At 40.6% G+C, this 21,788-nt stretch overlaps 1 protein-coding gene across 1 annotated transcript in view; it reads right to left on the bottom strand.

The window, feature by feature from the left end:
* Positions 1 to 4,037: 4,037 nt before the first annotated feature.
* Positions 4,038 to 21,788, bottom strand: part of GPR116 (G protein-coupled receptor 116) — a 61,855-nt gene continuing 44,104 nt past the window's right edge. The window contains exons 13-19 of the mRNA XM_006882126.1: positions 20,800 to 21,008; positions 15,250 to 15,429; positions 11,911 to 13,305; positions 8,983 to 9,024; positions 8,843 to 8,902; positions 6,399 to 6,483; positions 4,038 to 4,117 (exon numbers count right to left, since the gene is read on the bottom strand). Coding sequence (XP_006882188.1) covers positions 4,038 to 4,117; positions 6,399 to 6,483; positions 8,843 to 8,902; positions 8,983 to 9,024; positions 11,911 to 13,305; positions 15,250 to 15,429; positions 20,800 to 21,008 — 2,051 coding nt within the window. The remainder of the gene's footprint in view (positions 4,118 to 6,398; positions 6,484 to 8,842; positions 8,903 to 8,982; positions 9,025 to 11,910; positions 13,306 to 15,249; positions 15,430 to 20,799; positions 21,009 to 21,788) is intronic.

Genomic DNA, 21,788 nt, shown 5'->3' with positions numbered 1-21,788 from the left:
TTCCCCGAGATGATGGCATAGGATAGAACAGGACAGGGTTCAGATCAGAGGTTGCAATGAGTTGTATTCAACTCTACAGCACCTAACAATGTCAAGATTAGCAACCGCTTTGAAATAGGAGAACATTTACTAATGTCTTTATAAAAAAATACTTAATACAGAGAGGGCAACTCCAAACCCCAGCTTTATTTTGGACACCTGGGAATCTGCTGTTGGCCGGGGTCAACAGGCTTTCACTTTGGGATACAGAAACCCTATCTTGAGACCTGCATCAAAGATAAATAAAATGCATCCCACTCAAGCCATATTTCTAAGACCACTCTCAGGTTAAATTCATTCCCTTTTTGGCTTCAGCTATGACCATGACTTTCTGCTCCATTCATCTCAGAATGATTCCTCAGCTTCCCATTTGTCCTTGCCTGTGGTTATAATCATTCTCATCACCATGTAACTAAAGCTTTCCAACACTTATCTCTAACATTTCCCATACAAACAAGAGACTGCCACTTCCGTGTGTCTATTTACTTCTGACCTCACCAACAGACATGCCCAAAACACCATGAACATTAATTTCTTTCTTCCCCCATGAAGCCAGTAAAAAATGGGTATAAGGATGACAGATACTGACTTATTTAAGAGCTGAAAGATGTGTTGTTCTGGATTTATAATGTTCCAGAAGAGATTGCTTCTGTAATTTATATTAACTGCTCATTTGTGAATGATCCAGTGACGCAGGGCCTCTTTGGAAGAAAACCAATTTAATGGAAGTTCCCTTAAAGGAAAATTATTTTGGCACATGGAACCAACTTGGCTTACTGAGGGCTTCCAAGAACACGAGAACACTGTGTCCTCTACAAAGGAAGTCCACAGGTCTTACTTTATGCCCATATCACAATCAAATCCTCTTCCTTCCCCAGAATGGCCTTGCATACATTGCTGATAGAGAATTGATGACCTCAGGGCTAAGTGAAGGCTCCACTTTCATGTAATTTACAGAATTGTGGACTCCCATTCTCTTTTACATTATACTATTGAATTATACTTGAATTATACTATTTTAAGATTTTCTTGGGAAAGGACAGAAGTGAACTATGTCTCTTACTAGACACTAGAAAGTATTTCTCCAAGTTTTTCTGTAGTTGCTTTTATGTTTTTGTTTTTTTATTAAATAGATCCAATACTGTGGCCTGAAAGATGGTGGCATATGCTTGTCTGTGTGTTTTCATGTACATATGTGGTGGGGATAAGCCAACTTGCTTTGGTTAATGATGTGAGTCGAGGCCCAGGTCTTTATTCTATAGCATTTCAGTTGATGGAGGTTCCTGTTCACAGCACCGAACACAAGGATTCCTAAGTGATTGAGCTTGGCGGAAGTTCAAGTTCAAGCCTTGCTCTTTTCGTATTTTTCAATCTGAGATCTCCTGCGTCCTCTTGAATGTTCTTTGAGGGATCATGTAAAGACTCACAGGCTACCATTTTGCCCTAACCCTGCCTCTTTTTTCTAATGTAACTCTAGAAACAATGTACACACAGTTCCACATTAGACATTCTTTCTGTTAAACAATATTTTTTAAAATGCTGACATTGAGACTATTCAATATCTCTCATTCATTGTGACCCTATAGGATAGTGTTGAACTTCCCTTTAGGGATTCCAAGTCTTTTTTGCCAGAAGCAGACTGCTTCAACATTCTCTTGCAGTAGTTGATGGATTTGAACCAAGCATTTGGTTAGAAGTCCAACAGTTAATCCATTGCCTCACCCTTAGCTCTTTCTTCTTTGTACTCTCTCTCAAGTGGTTCATTCCTCAGGGAACTTTGTCTGCACTCTTAGCCTACTGTTCATTTCCATTAGGAACTTTAAATAGTGCACTACTGAGTGGAGGAAATGACTCAGCAATTCTTACACAAATGTGGGAGTAAACGTCAACACCATTTTTTCAAAAGTATGGAAATAAGGAATTCTTCTTTAACCCTTATTAGGACTCCTATCCGTCCTACAAATAAATTATTATTCCTCTTTTCCATGAACAAGAGAGAAAAAATAAAATTTAAAGTTTAAAAACACGAGGAATACATTTAAAGAGCTATTAATAGGCAAAGAGTTGTACTGCCAACCCAAAAGCACTAGGTTTGAATCCACCAGATGCTCCATGAGAGAAAGACAGTCTTCTTTCATGCAACTTACAGCCTCTGAAAACCCACCAGAGAGTGAGCTATGAGTTGGTTCTGATTCCACTGCATAAAACAATAAGGGCAATATTAAAAGCAAACTCTTCAAACCTCAATATGAATTTTAATTTCTTCAGTCCATCTTCTTAAAGGTTCTATATGCTGAGTTGTTATCAAGACCACACGACCTTTATCTTTTACTGTCTCATTTTTTCCTTCAAGAACAGCATTTGCTTTGGAATGTAAGGTAACTGTACCCACAGCACCCGGTTTAGTTTTTTGGTTTTTTTTTTTCCTGTTTCGTTTTAACATGGATGCAAATGTAATAAATATTTAGAATATTTTATAAAATGCATGCACACAATTCACAAAAAACCACTTCTTTTAGGAAAAAAACTCCACCGTGTTTTCATAAATTCAAGTGTCATTTGAATCATGGCATCACCAGCTATAAAATTTCTCTTTGGCAGTGTCCCATCCAAGGTTCCAAGCAGGTGGAAAAAAACGCAAATTAGATAATTAAAAAAAAAATCTGAATATATGTTGGTCTGGCCACTTAAAAGTTGAAAGAAATAGTATATAGTGAACTATACAACACACCAAGTATTCAAACCATAGTAACAATAACAACAATAATATACAATGCAGAATAAGCTTATTAAAATCTATTTTATAATGCACAGAGAAGTACCTGGTTAAAGCTGCTAAATCTATGAGAGCTGGTTCTGTCTCCAGTGCAATATGTCAACTTTGGTAATTAATAAGTATCAAAAATAAACACTTTTGTCTTCAAAATATGGAATAAATCAAAATATATGGCTTTTCTCATAAAATATAGAAACTTTGGCATCCCTGGATAGTGCCAACAGTTAATATGCTGGTTGATAACTGAGAGTTGGAAGTTTGAGTCCACCCAGGGGTGCCTCAGAAGAAGCGGCTGGTGATCTTCTTTCAAAAATCGGCCATTGAAATCTTCACAAAGCACAGCCTACTCTGATGCACACTGTCTCTAGGAGTTTACTGGTTATAGAACATTTAATCAGCAGTTTGTTTTGGCTTAGGTCTGATAAAACATATCTATCTTACTTTTCTGCAGATTCATTCCACTTAACTCAAACCTTAACATACAAAGCGAGATCTGTATGTGTTTAACATCAGGAGACTGCTCTTTCCTGCCATTGATTTCTTGAAAATATTATTACCCATTTGGAACATCCCAGTAATATAATTTCCTTTCAGTTTCCTCCACTGTCTCTTATTTTTTTTCTCTTTTTTCTGTTGACTACAAAAATATCAAACTGTTTTCCCAATGACTTATTTTTCATTTCCATTTTTAAGTTATTTTCTACTCTTAAGGTCATAGTATCTGGGTGGTTATAGTACATCATCAATATGGAAATTTTAACATATGGTCCTTAATGTCACTTTTCCTTAGACTTTTCTTTTCCCTCCCTTTTTTCTTCCTTCATTAGAATTCCTTGGAAAGTCCTGCTCGGTACTTTTACTTATTATTTCTATAATATGAGCTTGTTTTTGTGCCTAGTGTTTGAAAAGTGAAAATGTCTCTTCAAGATCGTATTTTACAATATAGACAAAGAAGTCAGCTCAGGAGGAGATCTGAGTTTCACTTAAATACTATACACATCTGGTATCACACAAGAATGGAGGGAAGTAAAAATGAACAATGAAATGACTATTAGTCTGTCTTTCCAAAGAAAGCCTCTTCCTTTAATGAAAAAGTCTTTTCAGCATCAGCTCCTGAAAAGCCTGCCGAGTAAATGCTTAACCCACGGCTTTGGGAGGATTTTCTTCTTTCTGAGCACACGGACTGATTTTAAGAAGCCAGACGGGCTGGGTGTTCCAGTTCTTAGTGGAGTAATGAGTAGGCACTGGATGAGTTTTCCAGGGATGAGCTGGTTGTTTCTGGAGTTGAAACATTGTATGTTCCTGCAAAGAGAGCACCATCCAATGTTAAAGACAGGCCTTTGTGGCCAATAGGGTGTAGGCTTCATTTAATGGTCCGGTAGGGAGCCCTTGTGCAGGAGTCAGGTAAGCTTGGCCAAGCCTGGAAATAAACCCATGCTTGGTATTCTCCCAAACGCCAGAGATGCAGGGGACACACAAGGCTGCCTCTCTCAAGCATGCATTGCAGCTGACAAGCAATATCTACTTCATGTCATACCAGCAGCCAGAGTTCTACAAAAGAAAGGCTTGAAAGTGGGCAGCTGTTCCTCATGCCACCCCATGCATTGGTGGGGGACAACTGCATGGGATACCTCCATGCAATGGGGTACTCCATTGGGCTAATGGTGACTTAGGAAAGCTGTTGGGAAGGATCTGGAACCTCAGCTGAAATGCAAAGGGTTGGAGAGAGGAGAAAGAGCAAATCACAGAAAGGGCAAATCACAGGAGACGAAAGGTAGGACCAGGAGAAGTCAAGGGAGGCCACCAAACGTGCTGAGAGCCAGTGCAGCAGGGAGGGCAGCCCCAGCAACCACACAGACTCACGTCAGCACAAAGGCAGGGGTTGAGTGTTAGGGGAAAGTAGGGAGTGTGGCTTGGGCACAATCAGGAACAGGGACATGGTGCCCACCCTACCATCACATTCATGAACTGCCACCGTTAATAAGGTTTCCTTCATTGTCTGGGAGGGGTCTTTGGGGCTGCCAACAACATAAACGAAAGTTACAGTGATTAAGGAACTCTTGAAGGAGCCAAAGGGGAAGCTGTGTCAGTGAGCCTTGGGAAGATGTGAAGTGACAAAGACCAGGAATCTCAGTATGGTATACCCAGTTGATTACAGAAAGAGTGCCCACACTGAAATTTAACTGACTGCCTCAGAAACCACACTGATGTCATCTTACTCATTGCATAATTATGATTCTGTAGAATTAGTTCATAAAGTTTGCATCATTTTCACGTGAATGCAAATAGCACATGTGTGCTGACAACGGGTCATAGAGTTCTAATGTACCTTCAATGTGTGGTCCTTTCACAACGGATGGAATCTGTTTAAGATAAAAAATGAAGGTCCTTGAGTTTTCACACATCATTCATTACATGAAAACGGAAAATACCATGTACTTTGGAATTTTAGAAATATAGAAATGTTCCCAAAGTTGACTTTTATATGAAAGGGCTTGGTTTGTAATAGCGACACATTTCTAGATTCTTCATGTATGAAAGTGTGAGATCTGCCCAGTATCAAGAAGCTGGAAGGGATTTTGATGCTTATATTCATGGGGTGATGATTGCATCAGACAGGGATTCAATTTGCTAAAAAAGCTGATACCACTGTGTAAAGTCATTGCTTCTATTTATTTCCTATGTCTAAGGTGGGAATTTTAATTGTGCACATTAAATCTAGTCTAGTGGTAAGAAGCTGTGCTGCAGTCTTGAAGGCACATGGTTCAAATTCACCAGCTGCTCTGTGGGAGAAGGATGGGCAATTGCCTCCCATGCAATTAACTGTCTCTGAAAACCCAGTAGAGGGTCACCTACAGGTTGGTTCCGACTCAATGGCAAATAACAACAACAAAATGTTTACTACATATTTATTTTCATAGGCAGATGATGGCATCTGGTGGGCATTCAATTTTCTGGAATAGCTGATAGTGAGGCCAGAAGCCATCAGTCCCTCTTTCCAAGGTGAGAATTTTATCCATACATATTAAATCTTAACTTCACATGTTGCTAATATGATCCTGCGTATATCCACATGCAGTCTCGTAAATGTCAGGGTGGAAAAACAAACACACCCTAAAAAGGGAAAAGAACCCCATAGCCTGGGGCCCTATAGTACGGTTTTCTAAATGAATTTTTTGCTACATTGTGACGTAGAAATGGCACCTATCATTTTCCATTTCATATGAAGTAGAAAAAGGCTCTATGTTTGAAAAGGCCATCAATTTAAAGTACCTCATTTTCATTACTGATGCAATTTTGAAAGGCAGTTCTTAAAAGGCATATCCAGGTTCTGTAGACCTAATTCTTTATGAGTTACTATTGGTTGTCAACGGGAGGCCCTGTGTACAAGCTTACTGGTGGTTTAGGAAAATGAAGCTAGCTTCTATACTTTACCTTTTAGCAAATGAGTCCCTTGCAAGTGAAGGTATGAGAGATATGTATGCATGTGTGTTTAAGGGGCTTGAGGTGGAAGTGAAGGGCTCCCATCAGGGTAAGCTTGTTCTAGTCAGCCAGGAAGGGACCTCTAGAAGTTATTACATACCTGTTTTACCAAACAGATTGTTAAATCTTCGTGATATGGGAGAACTCATAGAAAACACAGGTGTGGCTGAACCGAGGGATGTTGACTAGAAGAGAGAAAAAGACAGTTTCAAAGAGCAAATTTATTAGACCAATGTAAATACAAACCAACCAACCGTCACCAGCCCCCCTCCCCCCATCTAGTTGCTGAGGTTACAAATCTTTATAGGAGACCAACGGAGGAGAATTAATTTTCTGCCATCTAGTGGTTACAGACATGTCCTACAAAAGATACAGCCAAAATGCTTCTTGGAGGCAATGATGGTGAAGCTTCCATCTTGCCTACTTTGGACATGTTGTTGTTGTTATGTGACGTCGAGTCGCTTGCGACTCATAGCGACCCTATGTACAACAGCCCTAAACTCTGCTCTGTTCTGTGCCAATCACACTGCCTCTGACACTCCCATCCCAATTACCAGTCACTGAATCAATCCACCTCATAGAGGGTCTTCCCCTCTTGCACTGTCCCTCCACCCTCCCAAGCATGATGTCTCTCTCCAAGGACCAGTCTCTCCTTACAACGTGTCCAAAGTATGTTAGACAGAGCCTCAGAATCCTTGCCTCCAAGGAGCCACCCAGTTTAACCCTTTCCAGGATGAATTTGTTTGTTTTCCTAGCAGTCAATGGTACTCTCAATAAATACTCTTCTTGAGCACCATAGCTCAAAGGCATCAATTCTCCTTCTATCCTCCTTAGTCATTGTCCAACTCTCTGATGCGTAACAAGTGATTGCAAAGACCATGGCCTGTATCAGGCGCACCTTAGTCTCCAGACATGTTGTTAGGAAAGGCTATTTCTTGGACAAGGGCATCATGCTTGGAAAGATGGAGGGATGGGGAAAGAGAGGAAGACCCTCAACCAGGTGGATCGACATGGTGACTTCAGCAATTGGTTTAAGTGTGTCAGAGATAGTGAGGTTGGCACAGGATAGGACAGGGTTCAGATCTGTTCTACATAGATAGGGTTGCTATGAGTTGTACTCTACCTAACAGCATCTAACAATAACAAAGTAATTACATCTGAAGCCCTGGTGGCAGAGTGGTTAAAATATTTAGCTAATAACCATTAAGGCTGGCAGTTCAAATACCACAGCTGCTTTATGGAAGAAAAGGCGGCCTCAGAAATCTTAGCAAGAGTTCTACTCTGACCTATAGGATTACTATGAATTGCAATTGATGTGACAACAGTAGATGGTGGAATGAATGGTCATACCAAGCATGGTAAAGGAGAGCAGTTGTGAAAAATGGAAAGATCCTTAATGAGATGGATTAACGCAGTGTTGGTGTCAATGGGCTTAAACACAGAAACAAAAGTGAGGCTGGTACCAGACTAGAAAGTATTTTGTTAGTTTTTCATGAAGTCATTATGAGTTGAAACCAATTTGACAGCATCTAACAACAGTGGTGACGCGCTGCTTCTTTAATGCCTCTCTTGCTGCTATTGTTGTGTGCTGTTGAGTTGGAACTAACCCATAGCTGATCATCCAGTGGGTTTCCAGAGGCAGTAAACCACACAACAGGAGGCTGCCCATCCTTCTCCCTTGGAACAGCTGGTGGACTCAAACCACATGCCTTTGGAATTGCAGCACAGCTTCTTACCACCAGGCCATGACAACTCCCTAATTACTCTCTTAGGAGACCTGAAATGGCTGGATTTCTATTACAAATAAAGCAAACAGGAAATCTATCTATGTTGTGGTACTCAAATCCCAACATCAATATTAGAGAAAGAATTTAAAAATAAATGCTTTACTAGTTTTCAAGTATCTTCCAACATGCAGCAAAACATATTCCTGTGTAATATTTCTTGCCTGCAGTCACTAGGTAATGCAAGTATTTGCTATGTGGTTTGAGTCCACCCAGAAGTACCTCAGAAGAAAGGTCTAGTGAAGTCAGTCACTGGAAGCTCATCGAGCAGAGTTTGACTCTCACACATACGGAGTTGGTACAAGTAAAAATCTGCTTATCAACTGGTAAGATTAAGTATTTTACAAAATTAACTATAGAAAATCCTATTAATGATTCTTCCCCAAACCATGTTTTTAATGTCTTCAATTCTCTTAGGAGCTTTTTATCACTGAAAGTTTGCATTTAACCTTCAGTTTAGGTCATCTGTGCTAATCAAATCCCAATGTGAAGTGAGGGTGACATCTCAATGACAGTGCCATGGAGTGTTTAAAGGCAGAAGAGGCAAGAACCCAAATAATGGAATAATGTACGCTAAAAACAGTAGTTGTGGAACAAAAGAGGGTTGTGATGCAATACATTCAACTCCAATGACCTTAATGCTAAGATGAACATTTATTTTTTTAAGATGAACATTTCTTATAAGAAGATAAATGCGATTTTGTAGAAGTGAAATGTATTAGGATACAAAATAGAAATTTACCTTAAAGCAAAGAATTACCTTAGAGTGTTGTGAAGACCATCTTGACAGTGAAAACTTATTCAGCAAAGCTTCCTGTACCTTGTTTAAAAGAAGAAACTGTCAACACAACTCATCGTGAGCACCACAAATTCTAGAAGCATGATTGTCATTGTCCTTACCTTCTGATCCCAGAGACAGCCAAACAGTAAAATGAATAATCCCTGGGGAAAAGATTGGGAAGAAATGCATTTTAATGACATTCTGTAATTGAGAAATATATAAATGTGTGTGTGTGTGTATATATATATATATAATTATATGTACATAACTTAAAACAAGGCACTAATGGTGCTCTAGTAAAGGTTCTCGACTGTTAACCAAAAGGTCAGTGGTTCAAACCCCCCAACCACTCTGTGGGAGAAAGATATGGCCTCTCCTATAAAGTTATCCAGCCTTGAAAACACTATGAGACAGTTCTGCTCTGTTCTATTGGATCATTACAAGTCAATACTGACTTGACAGTTGTTGTTACGTGCCGTCGAGTTATAGATGAACAAAAGACGTGAATTTTGTATAACTTTGGTCATTTGTCCATGTTAATAGTTTCCGGAGGAAAGCTATTTTGGAAATGGATGTCAGTCCTGCTTTTTAATCAGAGATCGCCATCAAATACTGTCCACCATGATAACCATTATCACATGTGGCACATCAGTGTCACAGTGTTTGACAGTAGTGGTACATAAAATTCTAAAAAACCATCAAACTTATTACCCTGGAGTCAGAACCAACTCAGAAGTGTCTCTCCAACAGATTTGCAGAGGCTGTAAGTCATACAGAAGCATATTCCCTATTTTTCTCTGGAAGATCTGGTGGTGGATTTGACCCACCTACCTTTGGATTGACAGCATGGCTCCTCACCTCCTAGGCCACTAAAGCACCACATATATATAATAATAAACATATGATATTTATTATATATACTATTGCTCAATAAATTAGGGATTGTTGCTAACCTTGTGTTGAACTGGTGCTTCCTCTTTCCACATTTGAGTTTATGGAATGAATCCAGGACATGATAATATTAAAAAATATGTAGTAGGTCTATACCAAAGGACCTTAAGTGATATTTCCCCCCTAATCATGAACTGATTTTTAATTGGTTTTGGTCAAACGTTCTTCTAAGTGGTATAGTACTGGTCTGTCCATTTACGAGCAGTAACTCGTGGTTACTGTGATGCTGAACACTGTGACATTGATGTGTCAAATACGGTAATTGTTACCCATGGTGGACAGTGTTTGGTGGAGCTTCCAGATTAAAACAAACTTGGAAGCAGGAGTGGCATTCACTTCTGAACTAGCTTGCTTCTGGAAGCTTTATGAACTTAGAGAATTGACAAAAGTTATCCTAGTGTTCAGGTCTTTCATTCATAGGGCTGCTATGAGTTGTCTACAACTTGATGGCATTTAACAACAATAATCATGAACTGAATATCCTACTGGTTATGATACCAACCACACTTAAATCTACAGTATTCTTCACATATTTATTATGGACTTGTGAAGCTTGGAATTAGATAAGTCTCTTTCAACTAAGTGTTATTATGAAGTTCATTAGATGCAAGCCTTCTACTAGCTTGTAGTCATGGGCCCAGCAGCAGAAGACAGGGCTACCCGGTCTTAGAACAAGTGGCTAATGGACAAAGTCTTATCATCACCCTCAGACCCCCTGCCTCCTCCCCCAGCTCACAGCACCCTCCATGCTGGGGCAGTGTCCCTGTCTGTAGCACCGGTCCAGTCAGTATTAATCACCCCATTCCTGGCACTCCAAAGTCTTATTATCTGTATACCTCTGTTACAGCCCTTCTAGAAATCTGCCCACATTACAATTAGTTATGCACCACAAGAAAGGGAGCAAAAAGGACGTCTTTAAAAAAATGTTTTTTGCATTATCTAGCAGAGTGTTTACATATAACATTTGCTATTTTACTCATCGGCACCCATTTCCACATAACTACTATATAATACAAACTATTCACTTCATTCACCAAACATTTACTGGATACCTACGCTGAACCAGGATGTGTTGGTGCAATGATCAACAATTTTACTACGAATTGAATGATTAGAGGTTCAAGTCTACCTAATTTCAAAACTTCCTGCCAGAAAGCCAGTTCCAACTCATAGCAACCCCTTCGTAAGGTTTTCAAGGCTATAAATCTTTGCTGGAAATGTCCCATCTTTTTCTCAAAGAATGTCTAACAGATCTGCACGGTCAACATCTTGGTTAGAAGCCTGACCCGTTACTCTCCATGCCATCACTCACTCACTCACTCACTGTTGTTGGGTCAGTTCTGACTCCTCCCTCCCCCACCCCCCCCGCCCCCAGGGTGTTTGCAGCTGTGACTTATGGTGGATTTGAACCAATGGAGACCAATGGAGATGCACAGTCTTAGGGTTAGCAAGGAACATATTTATGACATTTGAGCTCCTTTAACTTTGCCACCAAGGATCCTGAAGTCTACCCAGAGGCACCCCAAAAGGAAGATCTGATAAACTAGTTCTGGAAAAAAACCAAAAAAATGAGTCACTGAAAACCCTTTGGAGTGTAGTTCAGCCCAGAAACATGTGGAGCTGCTGCAAGTCACACTTGGTGGCAGCTGCTTGTAGAGACGTGGTGACGAGGAGGCCCGAGCTAATCTCTCTGTCCACAAAGCCAGAGCTCGCTGAGTTCTTACAGAAATGAACTGGAGATAGGATTGGTTATATAGTCAGTCCCCTTTTCATTTAGGCAATAATAAACTGCTTCAAGATAGTGCAGACTAAATAGAAAAATCCAGGGTAGGGAAGAGACTTCCTTCCTGCCTGTGACATTAGGAGCCTCTCCAGGCTATAACAAATTATAATGCTGGTGATAAAAGGCATGGACTTCCATGGAAGCAGAGGAATGCATACACTCTACCTCGCTGAGTCTCTGTAATTACTGCTCTTTACAGCTGGCCTCCTCTCGATTAAAATCCTTCCTCATTCCTACTCCTGTTTGTGTTTCTACTGTTGATTTGTCCCGTCAGAATTGGAGACTGCCCGAGAGCCATGTACTCAGAGCTTACCTGGAAGGCATTGAGGAGGGTAAACACAATATGGAACACAACATTGCTCCCCTGGAACACGGTGGCGAGCCCAAAGCCCCACGTGAGCCCCAAGAGTGGTGTGAGGACCCCAATGCTCTTGGTGATCTGAAACAGGCTGCTCTTCTCCTGCTTGTTGGGCTTGTCTCCGACGGAAGGCCTCAGGATTTTGGTGATGACCACTACCGTGATGGTCACGTTCACGACCACAATGATCAGGGCCGGGATGATGAAAGCCAGCAGGGCCTTGGTGTCCTCCCAGTTGAGCCAACAGGCATTCTTCCTTGTGTAGACATCCTGTGGCTGGGTGACCCCTACTGTGATGACAGAGATGACCAGGGGACAGCCGTAGCCCAGAGAGAAGGCAATGCCCTTCTGGATGGACTTGCTTGTGTCGTGGAGGATGAAAACCAGACGGTAGAAGAGCATGAGGCCCAGCGTCAACATCCAGAAGAAGACGCTGAGGTAGAAGAAGTGAATGAAGAAGGTGGCAGCCACGCAGGCCATGTCGCTGAGCGGATAGTGATGGTCATGGATCACCGCAGCCACAATGAACCAGGTGTCGGCCACGAGAAGTGAGGCAGCAATGTTGACAATACAGATATGTCGCATGTAGGAAGTTCGATTCTTGGTCACTGATTTCCAGACCACAGCTTCCACCACCAGGCAGGCTGCCAAGCTCAAGATGGAAAAGCCCAGCCCAATATAAGAAATGATATCCAGCAGTATTTTCAGGAGGGAGCCAGGGTCTGGAGAATCAGGGGACATGAGGATGGAGAATGAGGTTAAGTGGTCACAGGTACAGGAGACGATGTCCCCGTGAACTTCTTTAACATAGCACCCCTCGCTGTCCCAGCCCCCTGTGTGATTGGCAAGTTTGAAGTTCCAGAAGACACATCGTGGTACCCCGCCTAAGGGTTCGTTGTTCTTAAATGACATGGAAATCTTGAAGGTTGTGGTTAGAGGATAACTCATTGTGGTTGTCATCACCAGGCTTCCTGCAGAATTCTTTGCCTGTATGTCCTGAGTCAGGATGGTTTTGAGAGTTGGGAAAGCCATCGTGACAACAGACGACTCTGTCTCCAAGCTTTCCAGGTGGGACTGGTCAATGACCACGCTGCCCCAGAGGTCCTTTTCTGAGAAAACGAAGCTCTGGTTGTAGTCATCTGAGTGTCCCATTTTGATGACTATACCCCTCATTTGCACATTCTCTTGGGAGATGAACAGAACGGTGCTGTCTGCGGACTGCAACATGCGGGAAAACCTCTCCACTGAATCCAGCAGCCGTGAGCTCCCATTGGTCTGTTGTTGCAGCAAAATCTTCCACGTGCTCAGGGTGGGACCTCCGAGAATGGCACTGACTGTGGAGAGAATATGCTGCAATCGAGAAGACATGGGATCAAACCAAATAAATTATTTCAACAGCAAAGAGGGGAAATACCCCCCCCCTCACTTTTCCCCTGGAAACTGGTTGTATTGGCACTGCTAAGAAGACAGGGCAGCAGGATAATATGAGGCATTTCAGACACTGAACACCTATGACTGGTCTCTTATGCCAGGGGGTGGAGCCCCAAACCTGTAAGACTTCCAATAGTTACCAATAATAGAAACCACTATCCACCACTTGCCAAAGGCAAGACAATAGATTGGCAGAGACATTTGTTAACGGTTTTATTATTGTTGTTATCAATCTCATGTCTGTAAGAGTGTATAGTAAGAGAACTGTTTAAAAGGTATATATGATTAGGTATTATTGTCATGACAGGAGTCCAGAATGAATGCTACATAGTGGAGTGGACTTGGAGGGAGAAATTGTACAATAATGAATGAATTTTACTTTTCAAATAGAAGAGAGAACTGAGGGGGAGGTTGGGCAGGAAGAAAAGTGCAGCAATGAATGAATGGAAATCCAAAGTCTCTGTAAACTTTCATTAAAATTAATTTTTAAAAACAAGAAAAAAATTTAAAAAAAGTGTATGGTGAATGTGATTTGACTTGCAAGGTGGAGGAGATCTCAAATGCTTAAAACCTGAGCATTCAAACGAGCTACACAAGTGTCATTGAAGGAATCTTTCGGCCAGCTTGATTTGCTCTCCTGAAAATGTAGGCTCATCATTTCCCTTTTGTTTCTCCCCCTTCTTTGCCTTGTTCTGTCCTCTGTGAAGATGACCCCTTTGGACTCTGTTACCCGGTCAGCTTGCCAGTTGGCCTCTGTTTGGGATTTACTAATAGGAGGCCCTGGCGGGACCTGGTAAGAGCCCAGCTGGAATGTGTTTCCCACTCCCCACTCCTCCCTTTTCTCTCCCCACTGCAGCTCTGGCAACAGCTGTGCTCTTCCAAGTCTCTGAGCTTCTGTTTAGCAATCCCTCCTCCACAGCTGCCTCTCTCACTTGCCACTATTTCCTCTGCTTTCCCTTTAGACTTGTAAGTAGTAATGGCTTCTCTATGTTGCTCAACTCCAGATTATCTCATCACCGCTAGTTAACTTTGTAATGCTGAATTCATTTATATATGTATCCCTTCAGTAGAGCCTCTTGCTTTGAATAACCAGGTATGGATTATTTTTTTCTTTCTTCCTGAACTCTGCTTCAAAGCTAATATTTCGTTTTCTAGGACAGTGCAGGAAAGGAAGACAGCGAATGAGGTGGATTGATACAGTAACTGGGGCAATGGAGGTAGGTGTGTTGGAGTCAGTGAGACTGGCTCAGGACAGGGCAAGATTCAGACCTGCTGTACATAGGGTCACTATGAGTCACAGGTGACTCGACAGCACATAACAACAACAATTTTTGAGAAGCCCATTTTATACATATTCGGAAAACTATTATCCCTCTCTCTTCTGAAAATCCGAAAAGAATTAATTTTATTAGAATGAATAATGCAAAGGAGGAAGTAAAAGTTAATAGATATGTTGGGTGAAGGAAAAGACAATACACAATAGGGTTTGGTGATACCTTTCAATTAATTTTCTTAAATCAATTACAATTCATATTATAAAACAAAATGACTGAGTGACTGAAAGAAAATCCAGTATAATTGTACAATTTCAATTAAAAAGGGTAAAAACAAATAGGAAAAGTGTAATTGTGTAAAAAAAATTCTTAGTGTACTGAAATGAATTTTGGAATAATTCTTCAACATCCATAAGTCATAGCTATGGAAGCATGCTATGTGACTATATGGTGTACTATCCACAACACTGCTTTACTCTGGAAAAGTTAGAGAAGGAGCAAAAATGGTGATGAACTATGTTTCTTGATGATAAACGCGAAAGCAGGGTTGAAAAGCTAAGATGTAAAAGTCTTGCAATGATTAACTCACCGTCATCATTTCTTTATTCACTTTGGTTGGAACTGTTGACAGCAAATCAAGGATGTTAATAATGGCTCCCAGATTACCAGGGGATATACTGAGTTCCTTTTCCACCTTGCCTGTGCTAATCGAGAGACTCTGAAGGTATTTAGGAAGCTTTTCATCCTGAGAAGGGCTCTTGATCAAGGCCTTGTAAAACACAAACAAACAAACAAAAACCAAATTAATAAAAATCCTTACTACTCAGTCCTCTCATCAGATTCCATTGATCTATCCGTGATCCCTCACGTCCCCAGTTTCCTTTTTCCACTCCATTCTCACTGTCAAGGTTATTACATACATTTCAGCAGAATTCTTCTGATGTTCAGAGGTTTATTCTCATAGAGAAAGTCACCTTTCTGTCTGTATTTCACTCACTTTTGAGGGACCTGACACCTAGCACATAATCCACATGCAAGATAGACTTGATAATTTAAATACATTCAAGGTTCTTGATGACTAGAGATATTTACCTTTCAAATTATAATTTCTCACTATCCCCCGGACTTCCAAAAGAACGAACAAACCTGTCTTGGAGGATATACAACCAGAGTGCTCTGTAGAGGTAAGGTTGGAGAAACTTCCCCTTAGGTCCTTTGTGCATGTTATTAAGGGAGTCAATCCTTGGGAAAAGATACCATGCTGTGCAAGGCAGAGGGTCAGCCAAAGAGAAGCCTCTCAAGGAGATGGATTGACACAATGAGAAACAGAAAGAGCCATGTTAGTCTGATGTCTGATTGAAAAAAAAAAAAGAATATAGAATATATAGACGAATATGGGGGGGAAGAATATAAGCAGAATTGGTGCAGAATGTGATTGCAATTCAGCAAAGCTGGCGCTTTGGTAGTCTTCAGGAGGCGTATTTACCACTCTACCATGGGCTTAACAATGTTGACTATCAGGAAGGTGGTGCAGGGTAGACTAAAGTTCTTATCTGCTGTTTACAGGGCATGATGAGTTGTAGTTAACTCGCTGGCACTTAACAACCACTTAAATCTCTGAAGTTTCTGTCATACTTACTGTCGTTGGAACCTAGTTGGCTCTCTTTAACCTCTAGGTTTTTGTTCATCCATCCGCCCCCCCCCCCAAATCTAGAATGCTTCTCTCCTTGTTGTTGTTGTGTATCATCGAGTCAGAACCAGCCCATAGCTGACCCTCTGGTGGGTTTTCAGAGGCAGTTAACTGCACAGCAGGAAATTGTCCTTCATTTCCCCATAAACCAGGTGGTGAATTTGAACAGTGTGCCTTTAGGATTGCAGTACAGCTTCTTGCCACTAGGCTGCCAGAGCTCCTTCCTTACTCTTATTCCTCTCCTCATTCTTTGTAAGCATGGCTATCTAAAAGGACCCAGTTCCAAGTGTAGCTCTGAAGGGCGCTTGGCCATGGTGGCCCACATCAGGTCCTCGTGGCAGACAGGACTGACAGGCCCCAGCTCCCAGCTGGAAACAAAGGAGGATGCTTCAACGATTTAGATCCTCCCAGAAAAGCCATGGATGAGCATTAACATTACTGGTAAGTATATTCATTTTCTCCTGGACACAGAGCCTACTAATTGGTCCTAACAGCCTTCTGAGGTCCCAACTCTTCTCACTATCTCTTAATTGTTGGAATGGACAGGAAACCTCATAAGAAGTTCCTTACTTCACCTCTACCTTGCATGTGAACTTCTGAGTTGTAAAACAGCCCAGTGGTAGATGGAATTTGCTCCAGGACTTCAGAAGCATAAATGACATAGCTGAGCCTCTACATCTTGTGGTTCCTAACCTGTACACTATAATAGACAAAGTGCTAGTCTATAGGCCTTTTATTATAAGAACCACCTTCCCTCTGTAACTTGATTTGTGCCACTACTAGAACTTCTACTCGGAATATTATTGCTTGTTAATTTTTGACTCATGTACTTTTAACTTGTTAGTTAAATTTGTGTCTTCTAGGTTGCAACACTTCCATGATACATCTTCAAGGATATGAACATGTACGGCTAAGCACAATTAATAACAGTGCATCTAAATTCCAAAATCAATCTCCATAATAGTCTATGTGTTTCCTACTGCCAAAGGGGCCCTTTAGAGTAGTGAGAGAAGATCTTCACCCTGAAACCCACAGCATCCCTTTTCAGCAGGAAGTAGCTAAGAGAATACACCATCCCCTTTTCCTTATGAATCAGGGTGAAGTCTCTCTCAGGGAGGAGTGATAGGGAATGGCAAAGGACACACTGACAAAGGAGATTAATCAGAACTGGCTTTGACAAGCACTGTGGCAATTGGACAATTAAAACAGACATTCGGGGGGAGGGAAGAAGAACGAACTGCGGAGGAGGGTAGAGAAAATAGTGCAACAATGAATGAATAAAAACCCAAAATCTCTGTAAATGTTCATTAAAACCAATAAAATTTAATAATAATTAAAAAAAAAAAACCACCCAGTTTCAAAGGTCTCTTTCCTTAGGAAGTCTTTCTGAGGTAACCCAGCCAGGTCACCCTCTCACCTGAGCTCCTTGCCTATTCTATCCTTTGGCAAGAACTTGCTATAACATTCCATGTTCTGTTGAAATACCTTGCTCATCTCTTGTGCATGCTATTCATGATGGAATATTACCTAAGGCCTCACACATGGAGGTGTAATAGAAAGAGCTACGCCAGTCTGATGACTGAGTGAAAAAAGAATGTAGGCAGATGTGATTGCTGTAGAATGTGATTACAATTCAGCAAAGTTGGCACTTCAATAGGCTTCCGGAGGCACACCTCCCACTCTTTGCTATATCTCATGTAGCTTGTCTGCTGATGATTAGAGTAACTGCCTACCCCAGTTTACCTGGAGCAATTCTGATTATATCTGCTGTTTTCAGTTTAATCACTACCAGTGCCTCCTTTTACTTTCAAAAGAGTCTTGGTTTAGGCAACAAATCACAGCCTTCCTACCTATAAAAATCATACCTCTATTATTTTTTTTAAACTAATTCTTTTTCTAGTTGCCATTGAATTGATTCAGACTCAGAGCCACCAAAGTATATCAGGGAAGATCATGTTCCATAGGATTTTCAGCAGCCAACTTTTTCAGAAATAGATTATCAGATGTGTGGTCTGAGTCACCTCTTCCAGGTGGACTTAAACTTTCAACCTGTTAGTGAGCTGCTGAACATGCTAACCATTGGCACCATCCAGGGACTCCATTTAACTTCTATGTATATTAAAAGAATAAGCACATTAGCTGTCTTCTTCATAAAGCCTCTAATTAATGCTCCAATCCTAAGTAGTTCTTTCCTTTGAATGCAGAAATACTTATTTTACTTTACATAGCCTCTCTGTAACAGCTGTATAATGCCACACTTTAATATGATTTCTCCAATTAAAATATAAACCCTCTAAGACAAAAATACGAATTGAATGTTGTATTTCTTTTAATCTTCCTCACACCCCACAAAGTCCAATACAGTTGTTGTTCATATCATTGAGTCAATGCTGACTCATAGTGTCCTTGTATGTATCAGGTCAAATTCTTGCCGCCCTTGTCCTATAATGACAATCTGCACTGTGTTAAATCCACTGTTGCAATCATTATGTCAATCCATCTTGTTAAAGGACTTTCTCTCCTTCACTGATTCTCCATCTGTAAGTAGGCGGGGTTGAAGACTCACAAGTTTTGCTTCCAAGAAGCATTCTGGCTGTATCTCTTCCAACATAGATTTGTTTGTTCTTTTGGAAGACCATGATATATTCAGTACTCTTCTACAACACCACAACTCAAAGGCATCAACTAATTTTCAGTCTGCCCTTTTTCACATGCAATTTCTTTCACATGAAGTAATTTAAAATATCATAGTTTGGATCAGGAGCAGCTTGTCTTTAAATTGACAACCTTGCTCTTCAGAACTTCAACAAGGTGGGAGTAAGTTAATCTGGTACAGAATAGTAAAAAAAGACGCAACTACTCTCATTGCTGTTGAGTTGGAACTGATTCATAACTGACCTGCCCATTGGAGTTCTGAAGCTCTAAATCACACAGGAGGAGATTTTCCATCTTTCTCCCGTAAATCCCCTGATAGATTTGAACTGTCAGAGAGGTGAGACCATTGGGTTAACAGCACAACTCCCTACAGCCTATGCCAGCAGAGCTCTCCGGAACACAGTAGGCATTTAAGAAATGTATATTAAACACATGTATATCAAAGGATAGAGTAAATGGAACTTGATACATCTGCATGCCTCATTTCACTGAAAATGCATCTACGTACTCAGATCAGGGATCAAAGCCCAACTCAAATTTGAATTTATATCTCTGAACTTGAATTTATATATTTCTCAATTAAAATAATTTACATCCCTTACATTTTATCCACTAAGGCCCAACTCAGATGCTAAATTATCCAAGGAGAACTTCCTGATTATCCTTAAAAAAAATCTATCCCCCATCTTCTAATTCCTCTTCTAGTTGCCACTGAGTTTTTGGAAGCAGGCCACGATTTTCAGAAGTAGATCACTAAATATTCTAATTCCTAGGGCAGCTCCTTTTATGTAACTATTGTTTAGCTAAGGATTGAGGACATCTCAGATTTCTGAAAACATAAATCTCAAATTTTATTTTTTTGCATTGATGACTTTTACATATTGCACCTCATGCTAGGAAAGATTAAAGTTATTTGCTTGATCTCAAAATAATTACAAGGAGAGCAATAAGGAGAAGAAAATACTGTGTACCTGTTGTAGAAAATAGAAATAAAAAGTTGAAACAGAATCCACATCTCACACCATACACAAAAATCAACTTAACGGGGATCAGATCAGAAACCTGGGAGCAAAGCCCAAAACGATAAAGTTCATAAGAGACAAACAAAACTGTGATCAAGCTTAGAAGGCCTAGTGTATGGTATAAAGAGACTGCCAAATACAGCCAGAAATGCTCAGTCTGAAGAGGGTAAAATTGATGAATGGGACCTTCTAAAGATTAAATCCCTGTGCACATCAAAAACTTTTCTCAACAGGTGAAAAGAAAATCTACTGTCTGGGAACAAACATTTGGTAATACCAGCTCAGAAAAAGAGTTTCATAACGAAAGTTTACAGGATATTTCTGGGCCACCACAAGAAAAAGACTGATAACCCAGTTACAAAATGGACAAAAGACATGGAAACATTTCACAGAGGAAGATATTCAAATGGTCAACAGACACATGAAGAAATGCTCCAAATAACCAGCAAGAAGACAGATGCAAATCAAAATGACAATGAGATACCACCTGACTCCAGTAGCAGTGGCACAGTTTAACAGGTAATAAAAATAAGGTATTGAGATGTTAAAGTCAAGGTATTTAGCTAGTCCTAGAGAAAAGCTTATGTTTTATTGGCACCATGTTTATATATAAGCATTTAAAAATTACTGCATCCTGTTTGGAAACTGAGAAATAAGAGGAGCTTTGAATGCAACCCAAACTAGCCCAAGGCGCATTTTCCTAAAGACTGGGAAACAAGAGGACCCAGACAGTTATTCCCAGGGAGTTTGGAGTCAAAGACTTGTGGATCACCTTGGCCAGGTCAAGTAGACTGTTTATTTCAGACGAGATGCAATCATTTCTCTTTACCATCCACTGGGAGCCTTCACATTTGTAAGTGATGTTCCCACCAATGCGACTGCCAGGGCTGCTGGGGACATTGGAGAATTGGCACAGTTTCCGTATTACTCTCCCTGGCTCCCCAACACCTATTACTGGGTCTTGGCAAGTGATGTTATTTCCTGCATTGGAAACATGGAAATAAAGAGTCAGTTGAGAGGAATAGAAAGATAGAAGATGCTTGGTCAGATGTTGCTAGAAATTTGATGTTTGTTTTATCTTGTTAATAACCTTTACTGAGTTTCTCACTTTATTTTGCCCTTGATTTTCTGAGCTCTTCATTGCTTTCTACAATAACTTGACTTCCTTGATCTAGAGTTCCTTTTTCTAACAAAAATTATCTTCTTCATGTTTTATTCTACTATCCCACCTCTAGTTCTCAAGCACCTTATCTTACTGTTTGGAAAAGAAAAACCATGGAAAACGATAAGAGCGTAACATATACGTATCTGAATAAGAGATTTTCAGTTTACCAAGAGACTTAGTTCAGGGATTCTTAACACTGGCACATTGGAACCACCTGGGAAGCTTTCGGAAGGTAACCCCTCCCACCACTACCTCAATGTCTAGGCTTACTAGAACCAAAATGCATTATAATATCTGTATGTGGGATCCAGATGATTCCAAGGGGTGACCATGGCCTCAAAATAATTAGTCAAAGGAATTCTATGAGGGTGCTTTTGTGGCCCAGAGCTTAAGGGTGCAGCTGCTAACCAAAACGTTGCAGGTTCAAACCCATCAGTTGCTCTGTGGTAGAGTCTGCTACTATAAAGATTACAGCCTCTGAAAGTCTGTGGAGCAGTTCTCTTCTATGCTGCAGGTTCACCATGGGCTGGGATATACTCAATGACAATGTTACTTGTTTGCTTGATTTTGCTTTTGTTTCCAGGTAATCCAGAACT

The sequence above is a fragment of the Elephantulus edwardii genome, unplaced genomic scaffold (genome assembly GCF_000299155.1).
Source record: "Elephantulus edwardii isolate Elephantulus edwardi_28Jun2011 unplaced genomic scaffold, EleEdw1.0 scaffold00017, whole genome shotgun sequence".
NCBI lineage: Eukaryota > Metazoa > Chordata > Mammalia > Macroscelidea > Macroscelididae > Elephantulus > Elephantulus edwardii.
This window is presented reverse-complemented; position numbering and strand designations above follow the sequence as displayed.